The following is a 17,966-nucleotide window of genomic DNA, read 5'->3' on the forward strand; positions in this document are numbered from 1 at the left end:
TCACAATTTCATAAACCCCTCGTTGGATTCAAGTTACAAAAATATCTTGAAAGATAATTTGGTACACATTTATGGAATCATCAGTATGTTTGCTCACGCCTGTTATACACTGCTAGCCTAGGTAACTTGATTTAGTGAGAGCAAGGCCCTACACCCGAAGTCTGCAGACAGTGTTAAGTCTATAAATATTTATGATGTCCAGCTGTTAAGGCATTAAGAGCTGAACAATCCCTGGGACAGCCAAGCATTACATCTACCCTATATTATCTTTTAAAATTCTCTTGATGTAACACATTGAGCCCAGACCTCCTCTTGGCTTTATACCAAACAGTAAGTGATGTAAGTGACCCCACGGGTGATCAACTCTTTTTTTCACAAACTGCTGCCTGATCAACAGAGCCCCAATTTTTAAAATACTGTTAATGAAAATTTTCATTAAGATTGCATAAATTTGGGGGCGCCTGGGTGGCTCAGTTGGTTGAGCGGCTGCCTTCGGCTCGGGTCATGATCCCAGCGTCCTGGGATCGAGTCCCACATCGGGCTCCTTGCTGGGCGGGGAGCCTGCTTCTCCCTCTGCCTCTGCCTGCCACTCTGTCTGCCTGTTTTCGCTCTCTCGCTCCCTGACAAATAAATAAATAAAATCTTTAAAAAAAAAAAATTGTACAAATTTGTCAATTAAGGTTTCTACATAATAGGCTTGTTAACCATGTCCTAATAAAAACTTGCAGAACAAAAAATTTAGCCACTTTTAGAACTGGTTCTGACTGAATCAAATATATAAAGATATCCTCTCTTAAACCAGAATTTTAAATTTATTCTCATTTTAAAACTAGAAAGGTACTATAGTTAGTATAATTAACAGAATGGCTATCAGGAAGCTTGTTGTTCACATATCAAGCAATGTATTTTACATTCAGCAAACTTAATTTTATCAAATATCCTTTAATTTCACAGACAATATGATACATATTGTATAAGAAGCGCACAATAGTTTTGCAGTACAGTTTCAAAAGTGTATACGGACTGGAGTACAGAGGTTAAACACTGGTGTACTGATGGGCATTCTTGAGCTTTGGATAAAACTGCATACAAAACTTGCAATTCAAATATTAGCCAATCTGGAAACTTTTCATTATATAAAAATGATACTTTGAGATGCAAAATATTTTTTTTTTTACTAAACAAACTATATAAACATTTAAAATAATCATTAAAAACTCAACTTTAGAATTTATAAAGATTAGCTATAAAAATATATTGGCAGTCACTTTTCTTAGAAATGTACCATTCACTACATTACAAAATAGACTCTAACATAAAATTGCCTTAATAACCATACTATTTTAGAATCTGATAAACCTTACATTAAATTGGTTATAAAATCCTCTTGGAAAACTTTGGTATGCATCTTCAGAAGATTTTTTAAAAATACTCTAATATCATCTTAAGGGCCTGTAAACATTCCATTCTATTAAAGCACAACAGAATAAGTAATGTATATTCAACTGCATACAGAATACAGAATCAAAAAACAATTTATTATATATTTGTAGAAAATCTCCATTCCCAGAGTAACCAAAAAAACAAGCTATTTAAAAGTATCAAACTTTTAAACAGAAGTTCACTTTCCAATCTGATAAAAAAAAATGTTACAAAATCACCACACTCCATTCATGTATCTTAGATGCCTTTTAGGACAAAGCCTCAAAAATAGTTCACCTAAGCAAGTCTCAAAACCCCTCTCAAGTTCAAAAAACAAACTTTAAAAAACCCATTTAAAAGATTTGACAATAGAACAAGTATACATAATCAGAACACATAATTTATATATTTAGTTATGTATTAGCTTTTCTATTTGTAATTTAGAATTTATTGGCAGAAATAAAACAGATACACGCACACACAATTGAAAAGAAATTTAAGAAACAATAAGAAAGGCAAACCTACAGGGTAAACTGATTTATTTTAAAAATCAGTTTACCAGATTTCATCTTATCTGCCATTTCTGAATTCTTGGTATTTAGAAAATTCAAACTGGTGAAAGTTCATTTCCTGTTTGTTGAGTAGGTTTAATATTTAGAGTTTCCAGTTGTGCCAGTAACTTCCTTGAGGTCATTTTCCGTTTTATCTTCCGTCACCACATCTCTTGCATAAGATATTTATCTTTGAGTTGCAAAAGCCTAAATAAAAAGCTTCATTTTTGACCTTTTAATTTATAAACTCCACTAAAAAGAAAAACCCATCTAATTTTTAGGCAAGTCTGCAAAAATATTTTCTTTCTTAAACACTTTTATGGGAATAAAGATCCTTCAAAGTTTTTAATTCTTCTATTAGAGTTTTGTTTTGATTTTCCAAGACCGCGACTCGATTTTCCAGGCATTTCACATATTCTTTCTTCTTTCTGCGACATTCTCGAGCAGCTTCTCTAAATATAAGCATTAAAAACCAGTGTTAGAAAAGAAGTTCACATTCTTTAAATGGTAAATGCACCTCGGTAATCCTCCCTGGTCATCTACAGACACCGAAATACACTGATCTTAGGTGCAGAATTCATTCCATTTGGCCAAGGCATGTACCTGTATAACCCACTTATCAAGACAGAACATCTCTGTTGTCTCAGAAAGCTCCCACAGGCCCATTCCTGGTCAGTCCTCTCCCCAGACAACTACTGTTCTGATTTTTATCACCACAGATGAAGCTTTTCCTATTCTACAGCCTCCTACAGAATATAGTCTGTGTCTGGTCCTTTTTTTTTTTTTTTTTTTTTTCTAAAAGATTTTATTTGTCGGAGCGAGCACTCATAAGGAGGGGGAGCGGCAGGCAGGCAGAGAAGCAGGCTTCCCACTGAGCAGGGAGCCCAATGCGGGGCTCAATTCCCAGGACCCTGGAATCATGACCTGAGCGGAAGGCAGACGCTTAACCAGCTGAGCCACCCAGGTGTCCCTGGTGTCCTTCACTCGTATTTTTGAGGCTCATCGATGTTGCTGCGCGGTGGTTTTTACCATACTGTTGATGGTGTATTCCACTGTGCAACGATCACCACAGTTTATCGATTATTTGGGCTGTTTCTAGTTTTAAGCTGCTATGCTTATGTCTGTCTCTTTGTGAACAGATGTCCTATTTTTCCTGGATAAATACCAAGGAGCAAAATTTATGGGTCCTTCAGTTAACTTTTACACAGTTTCTTTAATTTTTATTTGGGTTTTAATTACAAACAGTGCTTTACACTCAGCTTTGTACATGTCCTTTTAGAATATTTTTTTTTAAAAAAGACTTTATTTGAGACAGAGAGCACATGCAGGGGAATGGGGAAGAAGCAGACTCCCTGCTCAGCAGGGAGCCCGACACGGGGCTCCATCCCAGGACTCTGGAATCATGACCTGAGCTGAAGGCAGACACTTAACTGACTGAGCCACCAGGCCCCTCCTAGAATATTACATACATGTAGTATTAAAAAAATATTTTGAGTATTTTTCTATACTATATAATGCAGGTATTATTTGCAACTTGCTTTTCTACACATACAGTTTTAATATTTCTATGTTGGTTGAGATCTCTGCCATGTGGATATTTCATTGTTAATTCATTTTCATTTCCCTAACTACTACTAGTGAGACTGAACATATTTTGGATTGCTTATGTAAACTGCGTATTCATACCCCCTTTTTCCATTCATACCTTGTTTTACGATGAGAAATTACAAACAACCTAACACTCTCTCTCTGCATTATACATATTAATCCTTTATCTTTTTTAAAAAGGATTTATGGGGCACCTGGGTGGCTTTGCCTTTGCCTTCGGCTTGGGTCGTGATCCCGGGGTCCTGGGATCGACCCCCGCGTCGGGTTCTCTGCTTAGTGGGGAGCCTGCTCTCTCTCTCTCTCTGCCTACTTGAGATCTCTGTCATGTAAATAAATAAAATCTTTAAAATAACAATAATAAATAAATAAATAAAAAAGGATTTATTTGTTTGAGAGAATGAGACCATGCCTGCCCATGTGCGTGCACATGCGGGGAGGGGGCAGAGGGAGAGAGGGTCTTAAGCAAACTCAGAACTGAGCACAGAGCTCAACCTCGGGCTTGATCTCACACCTTGTGATCAGGTTCCAGGCTGAAACCAAGAGTCAGATGCTTAACCAACTGCTCAGGCACCCCCCTGTTATCTGTGCTTCTAATCTGCCCTTTGATTTCTCACATTTTTATATCTTTTTTTTTTTTTTTTTGACAGAGATCACAAGCAGGCAGAGAGGCAGGCAGAGAGAGAGGAGGAAGCAGGCTCCCCGAGAGAGCAGAGAGCCCGATGCGGGGCTCGATCCCAGGACTCCGAGACCATGACCTGAGCCGAAGGCAGCGGCTTAACCCACTGAGCCACCCAGGCGCCCCACATTTTTATATCTTAAACCATAAATGTTTCTTTTTTAGTCTTTTTCTTGGTTTAGATTAAAATTCCATATACTGTATCTTCTTCTCTTAATTTTGAAGATTCTATAGCTTAATTTTCCACCATGAAATCTTTAATCCATCTGGAATGACTTTTGTATGTGATAGAAGACAGGAGTCCAGTTTACTTTTCTTTCAGATGTGGAGCTTTGTCAGCTAACATTTATTTTATTTTATTTTTTTTTTAAGATTTTATTTATTTATTTGACAGACCAAGATCACAAATAGGCAGAAAGGCAGGCAGAGAGAGAGGAGGAAGCAGGCTCCCCACCAAGTGAAGAGCCCAACACGGGTCTTGATCCCAGGACCCCGGGACCATGACCTGAGCCAAAGGCAGAGGCTTTAACCCACTGAGCCACCCAAGAGCCCCTCAGCTAACGTTTATTAAATAAACTATCCTTTAGAACTAGTGTTATACTTAACTAACACGAAAAGCTATTTCTGGGCTCTACCCTGTTTGCTAATATTACTGTCTGCCCTTTGTTTATGTAAATTTGTGGTTTGTGGGTTTTTTTTTTCCGTTTTGTTTTTTTCCACCCAGGTGCCCCACTTATACCAAGTTTTGATTATGGTGGCTTTAGAGAGTATGTTTCAATGCCTAACAGGACAAGTAACCTCTTTCTTTTCTTTTTTCTTTTTCTTTTGTTAAAGATTTTATTTCACAGAGATCACAAGTAGGCAGAGAAGCAGGCAGAAAGAGAGGGGAAAGCAGGCTCCCCGCCCAGCAGAGAGCCCGATGTGGGGCTCGATCCCAGGACCCCGGGACCATGACCTGAGCCGAAGGCAGAGGCTTTAACCCACTGAGTCACCCAGGCGCCCCAACGTTCTTGACCATTCTTTTTTTTTTTTTTCCCCAAAGATTTTATTTATTTGACACAGAGTACAGGAGTGGCAGGCAGAAGGAGAAGCAGGCTCCTCACTGAGCAGAAAGCCCAATGTGGAGCTTGATTCTAGGACCCTGGTATCATGACCTGAGCTGAAGGCAGATGCTTAACTGACTGAGCCACCCAGGAGCCCCCGTTCTTGACCTTTCTTGCATACTTTTTTCTTCCATGTAAACTTTCATCTTATTTTGTCCAATTCCATGGATATCTACAGATTCTAATTTGAATCACAATAAAATTATATGTGAATTTTGGAAGAACTGGTATTTTAATAGTCCTCATCAAAGAACACTGATATTTTCTCTATGTTCCAACTGTTTTAGCTCTCAATACATTTTAAAAATGTGGATCCTATGCCTTTCCTATTGAATTTACTAAGTATTTTATGATTTGTCACTAATGTGAACATTACTTCCCATTATATTTTAAGATGTTAATTCACTTAACTTAATAATTTCCTTATAAAAAACTTAATAATTTCTTTATAATCCCTGTGGTTTTACAATTTATTATGGATTGGTATACATACAAAAGACTATATGTGTTGTAGATGTAAGTTATAAAGCGTAATGACAAAACGAATATATGTAAACCCAACACCGAACTTAACCAAGAGAAAATTTGATCTATACTGTTGAAGAACCCTCTGTGCTTATTTTCTAAACTTATTTTAGAAACTTAATTTAGAAAACTGCTTTTCTAAAACTACAACTTGTTTTCCCTCAACTTTTTCTTTTTTTTTTTTTTAACATTTTATTTATTTATTTGAGAGAGAGAGAGACAGTGAGAGAGAGCATGAGCGAGGAGGTCAGAGGGAGAAGCAGACTCCCCGTGGAGCTGGGAGCCCGATGCGGGACTCGATCCCGGGACTCCAGGATCATGACCTGAGCCGAAGGCAGTTGCTCAACCAACTGAGCCACCCAGGCGCCCTCAACTTTATCTTTCTAATATTTATTCATGTTAAAGTGATCGTTCACTCAGTCAATACAAATGAACACTATCCCACTGTATAAACACAACCACAGTTTAGGTAGCTGTTCTGTTACTGATGAGTATTTCGGTGGTTTCCTGATTTTTGCTGTGTGAACATTCTTATGCACACTTCCCACAACAGTTTCTCTCAGTCACACGTACAGAGTAAAACAGCTAAATCGCAGAGCATATCCAGGTCAACCATACAAGGTAAAGCCAATTAATTTCAAAGTGGCCATACTAATTCTCACTCCATAAGCAGTCTCTGAGTTCCACTGTTCCAATACCTTGCCAATTTCTGGTTAGACTTTAAGATTTTTGTCAGTTGGGTGGGGATAAATGATATCTAAGTACATAGTACTAATTTGCACTTCTTTAATTGCTGATAAGGGCAAGCAATCTTTCATATGATTAACCACTTGTGTTTTCTGAGAAAGGCCTATTCATCTTCTATTGGGTTGTACTTATTAATTTAGAAGATTTTTTTTTAAAGATTTTATTTATTTCACAGAGAGAGAGATCACAAGTAGGCAGAGAGAGAGATAGAGGAGGAAGCAGGTTCTCCGCTGAGTGGAGAGCCCGATGCGGGACTCCATCCCAGGACCCTGAAATCATGACCTGAGCCGAAGGCAGAGGCTTAACCCACTGAGCCACCCAGGTGCCCCGATATTTTTATTTTTTCAAAGAAAATCTTTTTGGGGGGCGCCTGGGTGGCTCAGTGGGTTAAGCCGCTGCCTTCGGCTCAGGTCATGATCTCGGAGTCCTGGGATCGAGCCCCGCATCGGGCTCTCTGCTCTCTCGGGGAGCCTGCTTCCTCCTCTCTCTCTGCCTGCTTGTGATCTCTCTGTCAAAAAAAAAAAAAAAATCTTTTTGGGGGTTAGATCTGCTACATATATCCTCTATAGGGTTGAAGCTTATATTTTTACCCCATCTTCTAATGAACAGAAATTATTAATGAAGATTCACTAATCTTTTATGTTAATGATGGTTGGGTATGGGAGGGGGTGTGAAGTATTTTAAGGCATCCTTCCCTATTCCTGAAACCATTAAGATTATATATTCTCACTGAAAATTTTCAAAATGTCACCTTTCATATTTGCGTTGTTAATCCATACACAGTGATTTTTGTGTATGGTGTGAGAAAATAATCCAGTATTTTTTCACGTATCAATAATCCTAGTACCATTTACTGAGGAGTCCCTCCTTCCCTCAATAATCTGTCCTATCATATCAGGGTTTCGTGTGTCCATGTACCTATTTTTGAGCTATTTCTTTGGTCATTTTGTTTTTCTCAATGCCAGTATCACATTGTTTCAATTACCACAGCTTTAAATAAAACTTGGTATCTCCTCACCTTATTCTTGCCTGGAAATATTTTGGCTGTTCGTGGCCCTCTACTCTTCTACAAATTTTAGTTATCTCTTGTGAAGTTCTTCAAACAACTTATCTGGGGTTTGAGTGCAGCTGCACTGCATCTATGGATCAACTGGGGGAAAAACAGTCATCTTCATGATACTGAGTTTCCACATCTATGGACACAGTATTTACTTCTACATTTATTTAAATCTTCCTTAATGTGTTTCAGAAAAGCTATACAGTATTTTTCATAAACATCCTGGACATCTTCTGTTAGATTTATTCTTGGGAATTTTATTGGTAACATAAATGATATCTTTTTAATACTTATTTATCAAGCCACTGCTGATGTAAAGAAATGTGGTTTTTGAAAATGGGCTTTACATTAGCAATCTTACAAATTCATTACTTCTAATGATATTTTTGTAAGTCCATTTTAAAAAATAGGCAATTATATAAAAAAGAGGTTTCATTTCTTTCATTTAAATCTTTGTAGCTCCCCCCCACCAATCCTTTTACGGTTTTACTAAACTGTCAAAGATTTCAAAGACAATGTTGAAAAGAATCATTTCTTTTTCTTCTTGAGGATGACTATCCTCGATATTCTAAGCAGATGAATATATATTTGCTACTAATAAGTTTTATCTTTCCCAATTTTTATCATTTTTATAGCCTCTTAATTTTTGATGATTTTCAATGACATCCCTTTTTTCTGCTTCGAATATAATAGATAACTGAATACTTTACATAACTCATTCTTCTGTGCTCTTTCTGCTGACTCTAGCTCCTGAAAAGTAGGTAGTGTGTGGTATCTAAGTCTTTGGACTCTGAAACTTGGAGTCATGTGTTCATGAACTCTTACCTCTACCACTTATTAAGTAGTCTAACCGTGGGCAAATAAAGTAACCTAAGCCTCCGCTTCCTCGTCTCAAAAAACATTGGAAATAATACATAAACCTCAAAGATTTCTGTGAAAATTACATAAAGGTGTTGGCACATATAATGATGGAGGCCTAATTCCTTGGGTAATCTGTAGTTTTTCAACTTGTATTTGTTGGAACTCAATGTACGGGAATTTGTTAAAGCCTGTGTTGAGACTGCCTTTTTCTAAAAAGTTGGGAGCACTATGGACCCATCTTTAAATGACAGCTGACTCTTGAACAACACAGATTTCAACTATGTGAGGCTATTTATATGCAAAATTTTCCAATAAATATAGTACCATAAATGTATTTTCTCTTCCTTATGTTTTCGTAATAACACTTTTTCTGCAGCTTATTGTAAGAATACAGCATATAATACATACAACATATAAAATACGTGTTGACTATTTCAGTAAGGATTCCGGTCAACAGGAGGCTAAGCTTTGGGGGAGTCAAAAGTTATACATGAATTTTCAGCTGTGAGGGGTCAGTGCCCCAATCCCTATGTTGTTCAAGGGTCAATTTTATTTTTTATTTTTTTATTTTTTAAAGATTTTATCTATTTATTTGACAGAGATCACAAGTAGGCAGAGAGGCAGGCAGAGAGAGAGGAGGAAGCAGGCTCCCTCCGAGCAGAGAGCCCGATGTGGGGCTCGATCCCAGGACCCCGGGATCACGACCTGGGCCGAAGGCAGAGGCTTTAACCCACTGAGCCACCCAGCGCCCCAAGGGTCAATTTTAGAACCCCTGTGTTCGGTAGAGCACTTCTTGGGTGCTGACTGACTTCATGAAGAAGAATCTGTGATCCAGTGTCCCAGCCTACACAGACCACAGGCTTTATCCCTGGTCCCCTCTGAGTACCAAAGCTGTAGCAATCACAAAGATTTGAATTTATCACAGAATTTACAGGGGCTGCTTCAGTGCTTATTAACCTCACGGTCTTGTGCTTCTGGTTCACTCCTAACCTCAACAGATATTTTACTTTCCTGTAGGCTCATTCAATCATTGAAAAGGGTGATTTTTATGTTTCACCAAGCTTTTAAAAATATTACATAGCCTAGGTCATACTGTCAGAAAGAGAAGTCTCATTCTAGTAATTTTTAAAAAGTCTTTTGGGTTTCCTAGGTACACAATCATATCAACAAAAAAACCACAATTTCCTCTAGTATTTACATAACTTACTTCAGTTCCTTGTCTTAGGGGATTTGTTGGAACCTCCAAAAACAACAGAGAGTCCCTGCTATGTTAACAAGTTCATTTACAATGATGCCTGCTCTTAGTTTTTAGTAAAGAAACTTTTATCCTGAAGTAATTAAATGCGTCTCTCCCATCCTTTTATGATAATTTTTATTGCTTTAGAAAATCATCCTTTTATTTTAGCTGTCTTAACTTACTGGTGAGGAGCTGAAAACAGAATCCTACTGTAATTTTTCTTTTCTTTTTTCTTTTTTAAAGATTTTATTTATTTGACAGAGATCACAAGTAGGCAGAGAGGCAGGCAGAGAGAGAGGACGAAGCAGGCTCCCGCTGAGCAGAGAGCCTCATGCGGGGCTCAATCCCAGGACCCCGGGACCATGACCTGAGCCGAAGGCAGAGGCTTTAACCCACTGAACCACCCAGGCACCCCCTTACTGTAATTTTTAAAAAATTATTTTATTCCTGGGTATTTACCCTTTTTGGTTCCTAATATAGTTTACTGGTATCCTTTTTCTTTTTTTTCCCCCCTTGTACTCACTGCAGAAGGCTACCCATTATACCCCTTTCCTCAAAGAACTGGTGGTTTTTCATGGGTGATGTACATATAGCTCATAAAGCTATGTTTAAAATACATTTAAAGTGAGCAGTGCCTGCAGGGCTCAGTCATTAAGCATCTGCCTTCAGCTCAGGTCACGATCCCAGAGTCCTGGATCAAGCCCCGCATCCCGCATGCACCCCGGTGTGCACCCCATGTCTACCTCCCTGCTCAGCAGGGAGCCTGCTTCTCCCTCTCCTCCCTGCTCATGCTCTCTTGCTATCTCTCTCTCTCTCAAATAAATAAATAAAATACCTTAAAAATAAAATATGTTTAAAAAGAAAGTATTTCTGGAGGTTAAATCACTTCTATATATTCATGGGTGAATTTCATTTTTAAGGAGCATTTCTGTGTTCGTCAGTTTTTGTAGGAATTCTTCCCTCTTCTTGCTGTCAATGGCAAGCAGTGAATTATTACTTTCATTTAAGTTTTGTCAGCCCGACAAGAACAAAGTTATTGTTTGAAAAGTTTGCTTAACAGTACTATTAAAAAAACCAATATATTACATAAGGAGACTGAGCAATGGGACATACCAATCCACTGGAAATAAACTAGACATAATAAACTGGAAATAAACTAGACATAAAACTCAGTAAAAAAAAAAAAAGAAAAAAAAAAGAAAAAAGCTGATATAAACATCTCTCTTTTTCTATGCCCAATGTGGGGCTCAAACTCACAACCCCAAGATTAAGAGTCATGTGATCCACCGACTGAGCCAGCCAGGCACCCCACACCTCTCTCATTTTTTTTTTCCACCTCTCTCATTTTTAATACACACTTGCAGTTAACCCATGGTTATATTTTGAGATTTACAAAAACATTACCCATTCTGGCAGTACAATTTTACCACCTACCTGTTTTTCATCAACCTTATTTCTCTTTTCAGCTGGGGGTCATCCGTCTTGGTTGTCTGAGACGTAAGAGTCACAGGAGACGTCATCACCACAGTCTGCGGCAGCGAAGTGGCTGAAGGCGTGGTTCGGATCTGGTATGTCTGCATATCTCCCGTCGCAGCTGTGCGGTCAGAAGAATGAGTTAATGCCTAAGTGTCTTTGAAAGGATGTTGGGAAGTTCTCCACAGACACTTAAGCATACTTACTTTGTACAACTACCTGGTTGCTGGGCACAAGTATCTGCTGTCCATCAGAGGTCTGTGCATACTGGAGAATTGTTGTACCTTGCTGAGTACTGCCTGAATTTGTCATGGTTAATGTCTGAAGTCCCTGTACTCCATCTGTGCCTGGACTGGCCAGTTGTAAGGCTCCATTTGGGGCAATGGCAACTTTAACCAAAGAGAGAACATAGCTATTGTAAGGCTAGACAACACACTAATTGCAAAGGATTGGTGAAAAAAAACCCAAACACCACTATTTATTAAAACAGGTTTGCATGCAGTTCCACTTGCTACTTGTCGACTACTCTGAGTGAACTATATGTAAAGGAAATAAAATGGCATTTCTCCATAAAATGTTATAGTTTAGATGCACTAATCTTAAATTTAGTCTCAAACTATACAATATAACTGATTAGTTAAAACACATCTTGGTCTCCATGAAGCATTGCACACTAATTCCCACTGTGGTCACAGCAGTTCTGGTGCATTAGGAGAGGGTACCAATGGCTAACTTTTAAAGGAAAAATAAGTAGAAGGAAACATTAACATAGCTTGTGATTTTTATTCAAATAAGCTCAAAAATATTTCTGAATAGATTAAACTGTGCCTATGGAAAAATTTTAAATAGGATTAAAGGTTACACAAAGAAAACAAAAATCTTCATACTGTTTCTGAGCTCTGATGTCCTGTGGTAACCACTGTTTAAAAAGTATTGTTATTTACATAAGTGATATTTTAAAAATGTAATCTATTCAAGTCACTTCCTAGTGAACCAGGAAGGTGGTCATGAGAAAGCCCATATACAGACCACATTTTTGTGTGCCCCCCAGGCATTTTTCAATAAATTTTACTTATGTTAATGCTTTCCTCTCAAACCTTAAATACCAAAAGGTTTGACCGAATAGAAAACATTTTAGCATTATACAATTCCACACAATAAATCCCCTTTAGAGGGCGCCTGGGTGGCTCAGTTGGTTAAGTGTCTGCTTTCAGCTCAGGTCATGATCCCAGGGTCTTGGGATAGAGTCCTGCATCGGGCTCTCTGCTCAGCGGGGAGCTTGCTTCTCCCTCTGCCTGCTGCTCCCCCTGCTTTGCTAGCTTTCTGACAAATAAATAAAATCTTAAAAATAAATCCCTTTTAGAATTTAATGCCTCATCTCTGTACCCTCTTATCAGACTATTATTGGATTTTTTTCTTTTACACTTTGGCTATCAGAAAGCCAAAGCACACTTGTCTGGATTTGTTCATTTTAAGTAAAAATAATTTCTTTCAGGAGTTTCTAAGTATCCCTCACCCACAGGCACACAACCAATGCTCCCATATACCTTAATTTATATGACTAGAAGTAATGGCAGTGTTTAGATACAGAGGTTTAAATTTATATTAGCAATTATTTGCAATCTCCATTTCTGTAACACTCATTATAAATAAAAAGTAAAACCCCCAATCTCTGTTTATTCCACTGGCCACCCCATACCCTCTTCCGGAGGTAACCATTATTTTTGGTGTACATCCTTCCTAATCTTTTCCTAGGTTCACATAGACTGATATATTAATACATACCAAAATATGTGTATCCATACACACGTATAGACCTATATCTTGTGATGTTAAGTATATGCGATGATACAGAACTGTAACATTTTTTGGTAACATATCTTCCTATTTTTTTAAAAGAATTTATTTCAGAGACAGAGAGCACGCATGAGTGGGGGGAGGGGCAAAGGGACAGAGAGAAGCAGAGTCCCCATGAACACAAAGCCCAACGTGGCCCGATCCCAGGACCCCAAGATCATGACCTGAGCGGAAGGCAGATGCTTAACTGACTGAGCCCCCCCACAGGCGTCCCCTTCCTGTTTTTGTTTAACCTATGTATTTACCTGGTTGAGTTTACTCTAAATCTGCACTGATACAGTAGCCATCAGCCACAGTGGTGACTTAAATTAACTAAAAAAAACAAGATAAAAAAATTCAGTTCCTCAGTCTCACCAGCCACATTTCAAGTGCTCAGTAGTTACACTGGCTTAGCGGCTACTGTACTGGCCAATGCAGATACAGAACACGTTCATCATCAAGGAAGTTCTATTGGGTCATGCTGTCTTAAATACTAGTTGGTACTGTACTTATTTCAATCATATACAATATTAGCCTAAGTTTCTATATAGTTTTCATAATTTCTAATTTTGTTTTAGAATAAGCCATATTAACATATAATTTTGCTAATATGCTGCTTTAAGAAAAATTTTTTTGAAAACCATAATGCATGTATACAGCAAAAAAAAAAAAGTTTTATTTAAAAGTGAACTTCTTTTGTTTGAAAGTGAACTTCTCAACCGCCTCTGATCTTGCTCCCAGGTATCCTTCCTTGCAACCACTGTTCTCAGTCTCTTATGTGTCCTCATTGTGGTCCTTTTTTATATATTCTTTAAGTATTTATTCATAACAAACATCACTGAAAGCCTACTGTGCACCAGGCGCTCTATGCCTGGTGATCACAGTTGTGAACAAGACAAAATTCTTGTCCCTCAAGAATTTATCCTTGAGAACAGATCATAAATGAGCTGATAATTCTATATAATCTAGGATTAAAAAACTAATATATACTTTTTTATGATTATTTTTAACATGCTAAGAAAGCTAACCAAAGAGCGAATTTTAAAGAGTGGTCTCTGAGGAAGTGACACTTAAGTGGAGCAGGGGCGAGGATGCAAGTCCTGTGAGGCTCTGGGAGAAGAACGTGCCAGGCAGGGGGAGGATGAGCCTGAATGGCCTGAGGCAGAAACAAGCTGCATGTGCTGGAGAAATGGCAAGAAAGTCTGTGGCGCCAGATGCCATCCAGTGGCAGATGAGAGCGGAGCTGGGTAAGCAAGGCCAGGTCCTGGATATAACCTACCCCTACAGAACTTATCCTAGGTGTGATGGAGCGTCACTGGAGGATCTGGAGCAAAGGTGCTGTGATCTCACTGACATTTTAAATAAATGGCTTTGGATGCAGTATGGGAAACAGTGAGAGCAAGAATGGAAGCAAATGACCACCACAGTACTGAGACCGGGTATAAAGCAAGGGGGTGGCAGTGACTGGAGATGGTGAGAGGTGGTCAGATGGGACACAGATTTTGAGGCAAGAGTCAACTAAACTTGAAGAACAGGAGTTAGGAATGGAAGGAGAAATCATCTACAAACGGATACCACAAAGACTTCGGTGGGAGTGATAAAATTGTATCTTGGCTGTGGTAGTGGTTAGACAATTCCATGAATTTGTCAAAAATCCAAAGTAAGCATATCACTTATAAGCTATGTGACTTTAGGGACATTATCTAATCTCTCTAAGGCTTTATCAGTTTCCTCATAATTGAGTAACTGCCTATCTCACAAGTTGTTGTAAGAAGCAAATGTGATCATGCAGAAAAAGTACTTTGCATTATTTTTGGCTCAAAATGCTATTCTTCAGTTATCCTCACTATTAAAGCATGACCGTCTTTCTATATACCACTTCTTTATCGAAGTTAGTTTTTGTGTGTCCATCATTAAAAATTCATTCCTATACGTACTGTACTGTCCACTGCTAGTTTGATAGATGGGAGTTGGAACAGACATAGAAGTGACAGCAGAAACTCCAGGGTTTTCTCCGTCTCCTTTTCTGCCCCGTGTATCTTCAGAAGATAGATCTTTCAAAATTTTTCTGTGAAAAATAAAACTCTATTAATTGGTAATGAGGACAGCTTTACAGAAACAAATTGCTACACCTTTTTCAGTCTTAGGTTAGAAGCTTGGTCATCTACTGGACATCTAAACTGTTGTGTCAAGGAACCATTTTAGTTTAGCACAGACTACTGGATGATGTGTACTGCAGGCTCGTTACACCTTATCTCATGGCTACCTGAAAAGAGTCACTGAATAAATACCCCTTACAGAGGTAGGAAAGGTCTCTTTCCCTACAAAACAGAAGACTCCATTGTAAGGTATTTCATTAATTAACAAGAATAGTATTCATTTTCTAAATAGTGACCTTCATTTAAAAAGACCAAATTAAAAAAAAAAATTTTCAACCTTCAACTCTATAGTGAGAAGCCCACAGTTCTAAGAAACAACAAGAAAATTTAAAATACTACTATAAAAAAGCACACAGTATTAGTGATAAGTGAAATTATTTATGAATGATCTTTTTAAAAGTAATCTCTATATCCAATGTGTGGCTTGAATTCACAACCCCGAGATCAAGAGTTGCATGCTCCACTGACTGAGCCTGCCACATGCCCCAATAAAATTGTTCGTATCAACAAGAAGTAAATATAATTCCACTGATATCCTCAGACTTGGTAAAATGGGACTTAAGCAGGAATACGAGGATAGAGAAAGATTCTTTCTGAATCTGAAACGAAAGATCTTCAAAACACAACTGGGAGTGCAGGGACAAATAAGAATTATTTGTTTCTAAGGAAAAAAGAGAAGAGAAAGAAAAGTCTTTCCGTAAGAATTCTATGTTCGTTGTAGAAAAATCAGAAAACTGAAATACTTGTGTGGAAGCAACAAAAAATAGTCACAAAGGGGAAAAAAATCCTTTAGCACTAAAAAGGATCTTTCATTTATGTATGCCAACTTTCCAGCCTATGCAGGAATTCCCTAACATTCCTAACAGCCTCTATTTCCAGGAATAAGGCACCCACAACTTCCAAACAGCAAACCATTCAATTAGTAAGCCCTTTCTTACTTAGATCCAAAGCTGGTTCCACCCAGTGAATGAAGCTAAGAAACTTAAGCTTAACCCTAACTGTATATTCACGCCCTAACTCTGCAATATTTGACAATTGCTACAGTTCTTTATTTGAGACCAAATAATTTTAGTTTCTTCAGCTCTTCTATAACATGCTGAAAATTGGTTCTCCAATGTGGTCTCCTTACTAATCTTCCCAATAAGAGCTAATACAACCATAGAGTATATCAACAGATGTCCCACACGGAGAATAAGAGAAGTGGCAGTCCTACAAGACTCCGTGTTAGGGATCTGTAAAATGAGCATGCTGGCTCCTAACCCTGCTTACGTATCAGAATCCTCTGGAGAGGTTTACTGAATCCACATTCCCATCTGGTGTCCCTAAGTGCTGAGGGCGTGGGTCAGGACAGAGCTCCAGAATCCCTTTCACAGATGCCCACATGGCGTTCTGCAGCCAGCCTTACCAAGACTGTGGAATACTGTGCCAGTTTCTTTTCACTTTTAAGTTATGAAACATTTTGAGCATAAAGAAAAGTACAGAAATTAAAACACCTATGTACCATATACCAAGAATCGACAGATGGTAATATATCCTGCAACCTTGATGAACTCGTTAACTACCTCTACTACAGTGGATTCTTTAACATTTTCTTCTATATATGAAATCATGTCATCCCATCCTTTCCAATCTGGATGCCTTATATTTCATTCTCTTGCCTAACTGCCTGAATACAGTGTTAAACAGAAGTCATGAGAGCAGATGTCCACAGCATTGTTGGGTTTATGACCCGAGGAAGAAACATTCATTCTTCCACCATAACATATGCTGTTGGTTACAGGCTTTTACAGAGGGGCTTTATTAGGCTGAAGAGCTCCCTTCTATTTGTTTGATGAGCATTTTTATCATTAAAGGGTACTCAATTTGTCAAATGTTTTTTCGGTGTCTATTGAGATGACCATATATTCTTCGTTCTTATTCTATAAATATGTATAACACTAATTGATTTTCAGATATTGAGCCAATCTTGCATTCCTGGCATAAAATACTACTTGATAGTCATGTATAATGCCTTTTATATATTGTTGAATTTGGTCTGCTTAGCTCGTATTTTGCTAGGGATCTCTGTGTTTATATTCATGAGGAATATGGGTCTATAATTTTATAATCTCTTTGAATTAAATTCATGTCTTAATGTAAATATTGGTATCACTTGATCTACCTATTATTTGCTTTCTGTTTTTTAAAAAGTCTTCTGGGGGTGCCTAGCACTCTTGACTTTCAGGGTCGTGAGTTCAAGCCCCACGTTGGGCACAGAGCTTACTTAAAAATAAGTCTTCTGTATTCTTTTGGGTTATCTAAAGATTTTTCAGAACTCCATTTTAATTAATCATATTTGACTAAATCTCCTAATATTTAGTAATTGGTCTAAGCAGTTATAATATAGATACCTTGTCTACTTAGAAAAATCTTAAGATTTTTTATTTATTTGCCAGAGGGTATAAGCACAAGCCGGGAGAGGGCGGCAGGCAGAGCGAGAAGCATGCTTCCCTCGGAGCAGGGAGCCCAGTGAGGGGTTCATCCCAGGACCCTGGGATCATGACCTGAGCTGAAGGCAGATGCTTAACTGCCTGAGCCACCCCAGTGCCCCCGTAGTTGTCTTGTATGTTACATCTGCATACACTGAAAGCTACAAGACAATGCCATCTTTTCTTGTCAACCAAACACAGTTTAAAGAATTCAATAGGAGGAGAACAGTTCATTATACTTGC

At 38.2% G+C, this 17,966-nt stretch overlaps 1 protein-coding gene across 6 annotated transcripts in view; it reads right to left on the bottom strand.

Moving 5' to 3' along the window:
• Positions 1–797: 797 nt before the first annotated feature.
• The window catches only part of ATF1 (activating transcription factor 1), an 87,518-nt gene continuing 70,349 nt past the window's right edge, over positions 798–17,966 (bottom strand). For 5 of the 6 annotated variants that reach the window (XM_047741038.1, XM_047741040.1, XM_047741039.1 and 2 more), the window contains 4 exons: positions 15,034–15,164; positions 11,467–11,649; positions 11,222–11,381; positions 798–2,425 (listed from right to left, as the gene is read on the bottom strand). In XM_047741038.1, the coding sequence (XP_047596994.1) occupies positions 2,281–2,425; positions 11,222–11,381; positions 11,467–11,649; positions 15,034–15,164 (619 nt within the window). In that variant the 3' untranslated portion in view covers positions 798–2,280. The remainder of the gene's footprint in view (positions 2,426–11,221; positions 11,382–11,466; positions 11,650–15,033; positions 15,165–17,966) is intronic. The other variant, XM_047741043.1, reaches the window with a different exon arrangement.

The sequence above is a fragment of the Lutra lutra genome, chromosome 8, assembly GCF_902655055.1.
Source record: "Lutra lutra chromosome 8, mLutLut1.2, whole genome shotgun sequence".
Classification (NCBI taxonomy): Eukaryota; Metazoa; Chordata; class Mammalia; order Carnivora; family Mustelidae; genus Lutra; species Lutra lutra.